The sequence below is a fragment of the Paramisgurnus dabryanus genome, chromosome 4, assembly GCF_030506205.2.
Source record: "Paramisgurnus dabryanus chromosome 4, PD_genome_1.1, whole genome shotgun sequence".
NCBI lineage: Eukaryota > Metazoa > Chordata > Actinopteri > Cypriniformes > Cobitidae > Paramisgurnus > Paramisgurnus dabryanus.
The window spans coordinates 30,178,090-30,188,087 of NC_133340.1; the positions used below are offsets into that span (position 1 = coordinate 30,178,090).

General features: G+C 36.0%; 1 protein-coding gene across 1 annotated transcript; it reads right to left on the reverse strand.

The window, feature by feature from the left end:
* Window positions 1–921: 921 nt before the first annotated feature.
* On the reverse strand, window positions 922–9,759 carry lamp1a (lysosomal associated membrane protein 1a). The gene is made up of 9 exons (XM_065254023.2): window positions 9,584–9,759; window positions 5,955–6,070; window positions 5,471–5,678; window positions 5,229–5,393; window positions 4,834–5,027; window positions 4,614–4,742; window positions 4,439–4,505; window positions 2,639–2,806; window positions 922–2,509 (listed from the first exon to the last, which is right to left on the reverse strand). The coding sequence occupies exons 1-9, from the start codon at window positions 9,630–9,632 to the stop codon at window positions 2,370–2,372; spliced, it is 1,236 nt and encodes a 411-aa protein (XP_065110095.1). The 5' UTR covers window positions 9,633–9,759; the 3' UTR covers window positions 922–2,369.
* Window positions 9,760–9,998: the final 239 nt, after the last annotated feature.

Consider the following 9,998-nt stretch of genomic DNA (forward strand, 5'->3'; position numbering starts at 1 on the left):
ATCATTCTGATTGATAAATCCTATCATAGCATTAACATGAACACTTCATAATGTGATGGGATTGATGTGCGTGTTTATATGACGCAAGCTTTAAATCAGATTTGATTATTAGACATGCATACATTGGACAAATCTTGCGCTGTTTAAAGATACGCACACACAAACCATCCTCCTAATATTAATGTGTGTTTATTTCAGGTCAGTGTTTATTTTCACACTGAGTTTTGTGCCACGCTTTTTATCATGCATCAGCAAAAACACCCATTCATATCTGCCCAAAAAGTGTGTTTGACTTCAGGTGGTGCTGTAGAGACCGTCAGCGAGACCGAGTCTAAACACATGCGTTTGTGGATCAGAGTTTAAATCATGGAAAGACTGGACAACGCTGTTTTGTATCACTTTACAGGAAGGAGATTAGGAAAATTTAAGAATGACAAGATTGTCACTTCATGTGACTTACTTCAACAACACAAGATCGTTCTTTGCGTCATTACGCCAGTTCTATATCATTGCACACATGCACAGCGTCCCTTTTTCAGTTCTCAATCTCTTAAAACAATTAGATTTTTAATCTGTTTGTCTTTTTATTCTGATTGAGGTGTTTACATGGAGCATCTTTATTCGGATTGAACATTTAAACTGATTACAGTTGTGTAAATGCAGCTAGTGTTGAGCGGTGACTAGTCTCAAGTCTTATTGCAGATAAAAGAAGATGAAGTCTTTAAGGGTGTATCAAGGGTTCTGCCTTTAAACCGCTGTCACAAATCATCACAGTAAAATTAAAGTACCCATGTGATTTTACTGCGGTTATATTTCTTTACTAGTATGAATAAGCAATGTTTCTTTACTGACGGTGTAGATTATATGAACATTATATGAATTACACACAGCATATTTATCACTGAACCAGAGAGACACAAATGAGAGCAAGTCATTATTTATTAACCTCACACCTGATACATAAAAAAATAATGAAGCGTTCTCTAGAAAAATAAAAGATCAGACGAGCTGATAAAGAGTCGATGTTCTTCTGTAGATCTTTCACTGAAGATTCAAACAGCATTGAGTTTTTAACATAAATAAGAGTAACTTCAGTAACAAACTGCTGCATTTATAACTGGGATGAATCGGAAATCTTTACACTAAATGACTGTGTTTAGTCACATGCACAATGATGTCACTGCAGTGATGTGCTGTGACATCATCAAAAAACATGACATCATTTAGTTAGTAATAAAGATGTTCATTTTAAATGTATAGTTGTTGAGTTAGATACAGTTTTAACAGATGAAATATGAATGAAATGACACTAAAACTCTCTACTGTGTTAAATTGAATTCATTTGTAAAGAGGGCGGAGTCAGATGATCTCATACACAAACTAATACAATGATCCCTTTTTACTAAAGGTGAACAAACATTACAGCCACACCAGCACTACATGACAACAGTATTACCCAATCCAGGGGCCTCATTTATAAAATACTGCGTACAAAATTTGATCTTATAATTTCTCAAAAGTGTGATTCATAAAACGGACGTGTGCACAGAAAACATGCGTATAGACTGAAATCAACCACAAATGATCTTGAAATTGTGCGCAGCTAAATCGTTTCAAATCTCCGCCTTTAAATGATGACTAATTCATGTCATTGACATATAAAAGAGCACCTGTCAATGTTTGAACTTCCAAGAACCTGCAGCAGTCTGACAAGCAGAAGTGCGTTCGTCTGTTCAGACCCTGACGTGCTTCTAACTACTTTCATGTCAAAGACAAAGTTTTTATTAATATGGACTTTGCTGTGGATTTTTGGTTCGCACACTTTACCAATAAAATCTGTGCGCATGCATGCTTTATAAACGAGGCCCCAAGACTGAACTACTGATCATGCATTTGTGTGTAGAATTATGGGTAATTTACCAGAGCGGTTCTTGATAAGAGACAGAAGAAGACATTATTGAATTAATTATTAACATCAAGTCAGTCATTCACGCACACACACACACACACACACACTTGCACGCACACACACCTGTGTGTATTTTTTTGTTAAGTGGTTTAGGTTGATTTTAAATGGTGAATCATTTAAAAGTTATCTATAACTAAAACAATTATTTACAAACACAAAAGCGTAAGAACAGCAGCCCTGAGATCAGAGCACAAATCAAGCAGATTAAAAACTTAAACAAATATTATTGACCACAGCGTATGACCTCTCGCAGGGAAGAAACACTTTGAGTACAAAAACACAATGAACATTTCAGTTCACACACACACACACTCCAGTGAGTCTGTTTGTGTGTGTGTGTGTGTGTGTGGTCCGTCTAATGGGAATAGATGAAGTGAAATAAACCGGGAGTGATGGGAGTTTAAATGGTCTGATATCCAGCACGAGTTCTCTTCCTACCGATCAGATACGCAATGAGAACGATGAGCACCAGACCTGCCAGAGCCGCTCCAACTATGATGGGTATCAGCATATTCTCCTTATCCAGACGACACTCTTCAGCTATACACACACACAGAGGAAGAGGATGATAATGACTCTTCATCTCATCATTATATTATTATTAGACTTTAACTACATTAACAACATGAATGCAGACTAAACTAACGGTTCTTGTGTCATCATCCATACCTGCAGCAAACTGGTTTCCAGTAACGTTAAACGGCTGAAGTTGAAGTCTGAAGGTGTTAATCGAGAACGTGGGCACGACAGCGAGCGTCTGCTCAGAACTGCACATAAACGATCGACCTGCGCTGCCCTGAAGATACGCCAGAGAATTGTTGACCGCTGAGAACGTCTCTACACAACACACAAACACACACAATATATGAAGTGATGTTACACAATACAGTACATACTGAATAAAAACATCATAAATATCACATCAAATACCTATAGATCTAATAACATATACATCAAATCAATAATAAAAGAATTGGTCTTAGAGATGAAACAGTATGAAGGTTTTAAATCCCAGTTAAAGTGACCAAAATCCCCACGGTTATCAATATTATCATGGTTTTGTGAACAATTTCTAGAAATGTAAAAAAGTACTGATACTAACCAATTTTATTTTACTTGTAAGTGCACTTTTGTTGGCATAAACATCAAATAAATAACATGAACATGAATCATGACACATTTGGGGTCGTGAGATAAATGTCGGTCTATAGACCGTTTCAGCGGTAACAACATAAACAAGCCGCTGTCGCAGTCCACACGTAACTTCCGGTAAACTCCGCTAATAATAAATAACAACAAATTCTTTAAACATAGTTTATTTATATAACAAGCAAACAAAACAACACATAGATTACCTAGGAAACCAAAACATTTGTTATTTTCGACGAGGCATTTGTTCAAGAGATCAGTTTAGCAACTAGTCAGACCATTAAAAAAACGAAACCGGAAGTAAGGTTCGGATCCAGACGTGTATCACGTGCGTCCGATGAAACCATCTATAGTTCAGACACCTGACCTTACAACAATCACTAAAGAAACAAACAGAGCTTTAAACGCAACAGATGAAGAGAAAAGATGAATCTGTCTAAAAAATATAAAGTAAACATGCATCAATACAACTAGATTTCCCTACAAACACTGGTTAATAAAGGTTTCATTTGATCCTTTAATATAAGTGAGTTTGTATTTGTGTTTAATTGTTGTTGGGTTTTTATAAAACTAGTATTGAACCACAAACTAATCATCTGTTTTAAAGTAAGGAGGAAATTCAGGTTTTTAGTACTGTAACAACACATGTACATAACTTTCACATCATAATGGATTATTTATTTACTTAATAATGAATCATTTTAACTCTCAAGGTCTTAAGTTAAAGATTAAAATGAGTTTAGTAATCTGTGGCAATATTTCCTCTGCAGCACTGAAGACTCAATGCGTTTTGTTTATTTATATTTTGACATTTAAAGATATTTTACTATTTAAAAGCTGCACAAACCTTTTTATTATATTAATAATCTATAATATTATTTTTTTTATGTGACGTTCACAAAAGTTTAATGCCTTCCAGAAAGTGTTCTTCTATAAATAGACAGACATACAACACATCAAAGAAAAGAAAAGACCCTCTGCTTTCAAACAAACAAAAAGCTGAGATTGAATTTTTGAGCAGGACTTTTGTAAGAGATCAGATTCAGAGCGATGATCAAAACATACACTGAGTTTTTACTGTTTTATAACTTTTTAGAGCGCCACCTGGTGGATAATAGTGGAAATATAGTTTATCGTACAAACTTGTCAGGGAAGTGTCATTGGCAGGGATTTTTTCTAACCCTAAACTCATCAACGGTGGGGAAAGAGTTAAGTGAACAATCTAATTGAGTAATGTATTGTACCTAATGTATTGTTCTTTAAAATGTACTCTTTTAATGATGTCACATTAACATACAGTGATATTTTACTGGAGGTTACCTTTCATGTCAGGCCAGCTGGCAGACACACTGAGAGTGCTCAAAAAATACTTCTGTGTAGTCGAGTTCTGCAACAACACAAAACATCATGCTTATAATGGACATTACAGGATAAACACACACACACACACACACACACATCACAGACACACACACACACACACACATAACATTACCAGTGTGAAGATGAAGCTCAAGTTTGTCATTTGTAGATCTTCGGTCAGCTTCAGTGTGCTGACTGTGACCCCACATGACCCTGATGATGACGTCTTATTGGGCTGCAGGTTCCTGACTTCAGTGACGGTCTGTGTGTTCAGACACATGAAGATATAAAACCAGATCACAATCAAACAACTGTGTGTGTGTGTGTGTGTGTGTGTGTGTGTGTGTAAGGACCTTGTTTTGAGATTTGGATAAGTAGGTGATATTGAGCTGTAGTCCCATTAAGGCCAGCAGACAGGTCTTGTTGCCATTGGTGACGGTGTAGTTGCCTCGCTCTGGGATGCCCGGGGGAACTGGAGATGGGGCAGCAGTTGTTGTTTTGGGTGGGGCAGCAGTTGTCACAGTTTGATCAGCGTTGCAGACGGACTCTACACAAACACACAACACAGATCACATCATCTACTGTACATTCAACAGAAGACATTTCTCACATTAATCATTTTACATTTATTTTAAATATTCAGAAACTTTGATTTTGTGTGTTATTCTTTCCTAACTGTTGACCACAGGAGACTCGCGTGTACATAAACATGATAAATAATTCTGTGTATGTTCGATCTGTCATGTACCATCCGTGCTGAGGTTTCCTCCTGACATAAACGCCTCCATCCGTACATTAAAGAAGGTGACGGAGGCAGTGGCGTTCAGAAAGATGGTGCTGGAGCTCAGACATCTGTATGTGCTGTTCATCTTCGCTGATATTCCCCAAGAGTTTGTCTCCAGCAAAACCACATCTGTAAAGAGAGAAACACACACGTGACCGGACGCTCAAACCACACGTGGACGCTTCACCCGTACGTGTGACTCTCACCTGTGCTGGTGGATTGTGGGAAGGTGTTCCTGTCACTCAGGTTGTACTGTAAGCTCAGATTTTCCACCCTGTAGAGACGCCCGTCACTGGAGAACACGATGGACATCATGTGACCGTCACCGAACGACGCCACCAGCCGTGATGAAACATTGCCACATGTGCTGCCGTTTGTGGACGCCGAGTCCGGCAGCATGAAGACGATTGTGTTCTGTCACAACAAACACACAAAACACAGCTTTGACTAACTGACTAGTCATGACTGTAGTCAACAAGACAAGTTTGACATGACAAGATATGAATAAATCCACTCATGATAATACCACAACAGTAGGTTTCAGTAGTCAGTACACCAAAAAAAACATTAGACAGACAGCATGTTCATGTTGGTGTGTGAACATATGTGTTTGTGTGTTGTAATTGTGTGTTTGTGTGTAGTACATGTGTTTGTGTGTATGTAGATGTGTGTTTGTGTGTTGTGTTGTACCGTGCCGTTTGTGGTGTTGTAGGTGATGCTGAAGTTGGCGTCCAGTTGTGCTTTAATGCACGTGAAGTTTCCATCCTTCACCTCAAGTGTGACTGCGTGTGTTACAACCAAACAACCTGAAACAATAACACAATAAAAATACACTTCAATGCTTTGTATTCGACAGGTTGTGTTTGTTTAATAATTGTGTATAATAAAATAGCCCACAGAACTTTATCTCAACCTGATTAACCTTCTAACAGCGTTATGTTTGTTGTTTTAAAACCCTGCTAAAAAAACAATAGACACCATCACAGAAATTCTATTGGTTTTATTGGGAATTCTATTGGTTCTAATGGAATATGGCCCAAAATACATTACAGTGTAGTGGTTTAATGGTAAAAGCTAATGGTTCCTATTTGTATTTTAATGGAAACCATTAGAATTTTCTGTAATGGTTTTATTGTTTTTTTTCAGCAGGTCGTGGTGAATGTTATTTCAACGCTGTCACAATGTTGTCATTATTCAGAAGCGCAAAAATCACGCATTTAAACTGCGAGCGACGGTTAAGCTGTGACGTAAGAGGAGACTCTGCTTAATTCATGAACCAAACAATTAGGGCTGGGCAAAAAAAAATCAATTAATTGTTTTTTAAACGTGGTTGATTAAAAATCGATTCTCAAAGGCCACAAATCCATGTTTTTTTTTTCCCAGCAAAGGTTTCGAGAAAGTTTATTAACTGGGAATATTCTCAGCTATTATTCCTCTCTAAATTAAACTACAGATTGAATATCATTTATTTATACACGAGGTATAAATGTGTTAACTAAGAACAGATGAAATGTTATAAAGACTTTTTAATGCCAATCATGAACTAATAATTATGCATTTTAAATTCTTTGATATGTAACCAAGAAACCGCAACTATTCATTATATTTTGGTAAGTTAGTTAAAGTTAAACAGTTGTAATGCTTGATATCCAGCAGGTGTCGCTATAAGACTGCTGGAGAACTCAAAACAGAGTGAGGAACATCTGAGTAAAACTATCTTTATATAGTCTATATATTTTTACTTGTTGATATGTTTACATATGTACATACGTAAACCAAGCCAAGCTAAGCTAATATAAAAAATATGTAATAAATAAATATTAAAATTGAGACTATTAAGTCTCCATTGGCAGGCACCTCATAGACTATGTGCGGGATATCTAGACCCCTGATCTAGTGTCTCTTCTTATATTTTATCATCTTATAAGAGTCATCCCACAAACTCATTCATTTTAATAAGACCTGCTGAGTTAAACAGTGTTCAAATTAGGTCAAAGATTATGGGGGTCCCCTACCTAAGCCAACCCCATCATTATAGCGCCTAACCCTAACCACATCTACCCCTCAAATAGTGTGAAACTGGGGCGTTAATGTTAAACTGAGTGGACCTCAATGCCATTTTCATTTTACAATATAGTGGTGGTTTAATGGATTACATGAAGTTTTTTTGATTCATATAAAAATAAAAAAGAACAAAGTAACACATAAAGTAAGATCTAACAGCAATATTTATGAACAGAAATACAATCAAAAGAATAATAAAACTGTCTCCTTCATGGTATAAATGAAATATAATTTATCTTTTAAAGCTACAGAAGTGATTTTCCTTTTGTTTTTTGTTGTATAATAAATATAATGACACAAACATAAGCAGATTTTTTCTTGAGGTACTGACACTTTAAAATCTGATAGCATGGATCCATATACTGACACACACATCTGATTTCTTTCTGAACTCTTTACGTTCACTTTGAGACTTAACTGACATAACTTTCCAAGACTCTGGGATTTTGAGATCATTTTCTGTCTATTTAAGTATGTGTGTGAGCTCACTTTAACATCTTCTTGAGCTCAAATAGTTGTAAGGTTTAGAAACACATGTAAATAAAAACTTTCTATATAAATAGTTTTTTTTTATCTCTGAATTATGCATATTTGAGCAATTATTTTATAATTTATGCATGATTTCCACAAAAATATTTTGTCTCTTCTGAGTGGGTGGGCCAGCTGTCAATCTTTTTGAGTGTAGCCTCGCCAATGGTGTGAAATAATAGTTTAAGACAAATTTTTTAAATGCCCCCAACCCTAAAGATAATAACTAAAGATTCATAGTACCGTCAACAAGGTGAAAATAATCCCCACACACAGACATTGACTCGTCTGTCAATTCCGCAAAAGAGTTTTCATTTATTTAAAGAAATCTTTTGGCTGAGTTTTTTGTGAAATTGGGACAAATAAATGGACAGTATCGCTTTGTGGCAGTGAAGCATGAGAATTTTAAAAGACTCCGCAGCTTATAAAAACTTATTTCTGTTTTTTTTTTGTTTGTTAGCTGTATTTGTCATCTTGTCACACAGCAGCTTTTAGGCATTATTCAGTTTTTTGTTATAAGCCAGAAATGACAAGGAGCGGTCTCAATACAAAGTCAATGGAGACGGTTGGATTGTTTTCCCCTCCGGTGGGCGTGGCTTTCAAATAAGCATAACTGCGCTCTGTCAATTCAATTTTCAATTTAAAGCACTTTATTGGCATGATTGTGTCACTTACAATATTGCCAAAGCATTATACATAAAACGAGAAACATACAATAACACAATAGTAACAAACATTAAGGTGCAATTAAGGTAAGGTGCTGGGTGATGGATGAAGTACTATTGCAAATAAAATAGAATCAGAGGATATTTACAATATAAAGTTGACTTTGAAATATAAACATATGAAGTATACAAATGTACATTTATGGAGGCACATGAGAGGTAAAATAAAAGTACTGTACAAGATCAGGGCTGTGGATTATTTCTGATGGTGTGTAACTGATAAATGAATTTAGCAGCAACTGATGGGTGATCATGAGAATCAGTCAGAAGTCATAACCAGATTTCACAAACAAATTAAAACTTCCCTTTATAACCTCTCTCTCTCTCTCTCTCTCTCTCTCTCTCTCTCTCTCTCTCTCTCTCTCTCTCTCTCTCTCTCTCTCTCAGAATATTTACTGTTGTTTGATTTCTGTTTCTGTAGTTCAGCTAAAATACAAACAACTAATTCTTAGCATTAACAAACAAAATAATAACTTTATAATAAACACGAACTGTATTATTATTAACAAAAAAAATTTTTTAAGATCTGTTTTTAGATCTGTTCACACTCAGTTTGTATAAATATAAATATTGTGTTCTTCAGAAGAAACGACATTAATGAAGGATTTTATTCTTCACGTGCTGTCATGTGACTTCAGAGATGCTCTTGCGTCACGCCGAGTCACGTGACCTCCAAACGCAAATGTCCGGCGTGTAAGCAATGTTTTAAAATCAACAAATTAATTCAAATTAAGGATGAAACTGAAGAGAAACGCGCGTGAGATCAGTGAATAACAACGATTAAAACACAAAGGTCGTGACATGCTAAAGTCAACAACACAACAACACTAACACAACATCAAATCATAATCAAAAACTAGCAAAGCGATTCGAACCGATAATCACCGCGATAAATTCATATCGTTACGCATGACGTCATATACAGATAGACACAGGGAGAGAGAGATTTGCGCTCGATATTAAGAGTTTGAGCTTAGCATTAGTTGAGTTATGATAACTTACCCATCAGGGTTAAGCAGAGAGCTGCAGTAAATGTGTGTCTGATGCTCATGTTGATCTGATGTATAAATGAGTCTGATAATGTTTAAAGATCAATGCTTTCTTCTGTCTTTAGCAGCGATAAATGCGCGTGTCATACAGCGAATGTTCCAGTCATGTGAGCGGGGCAGTAAGATCCACCCCAGCTGGTCACGTGACAGGGCAGTTCGCATTAACTAGGTAAATAAAACTATTAGATCTCTTTTAAAATCTCAGCTTAAAACTCATTTTTAGGTAAGCTTTTAATTGATTTATTTTACAGTGTATCGAGTCTTTTTAATTTTATTATTTGTGTGTGTTGTGTCTTTGTTTTTTTGTTGTTTCTGTACAGCATTTTGAGAAGGCACTATAGAGAATAAAGGTTATTATTATTAGTAAC

Bases quoted from the DNA above. Each gene is read 5' to 3' on its own strand.
- lamp1a (XM_065254023.2), bottom strand. From the start codon at position 9,632: ATGAGCATCAGACACACATTTACTGCAGCTCTCTGCTTAACCCTGATG. The intron at 5,028-5,228 runs GTACATGACAGA...GTGTTTGTGTAG, and splicing joins AGGAAACCTCAGCACGGATG to AGTCCGTCTGCAACGCTGAT. The intron at 2,510-2,638 runs GTATGGATGATG...GTGTGTGTATAG, and splicing joins TGGAAACCAGTTTGCTGCAG to CTGAAGAGTGTCGTCTGGAT.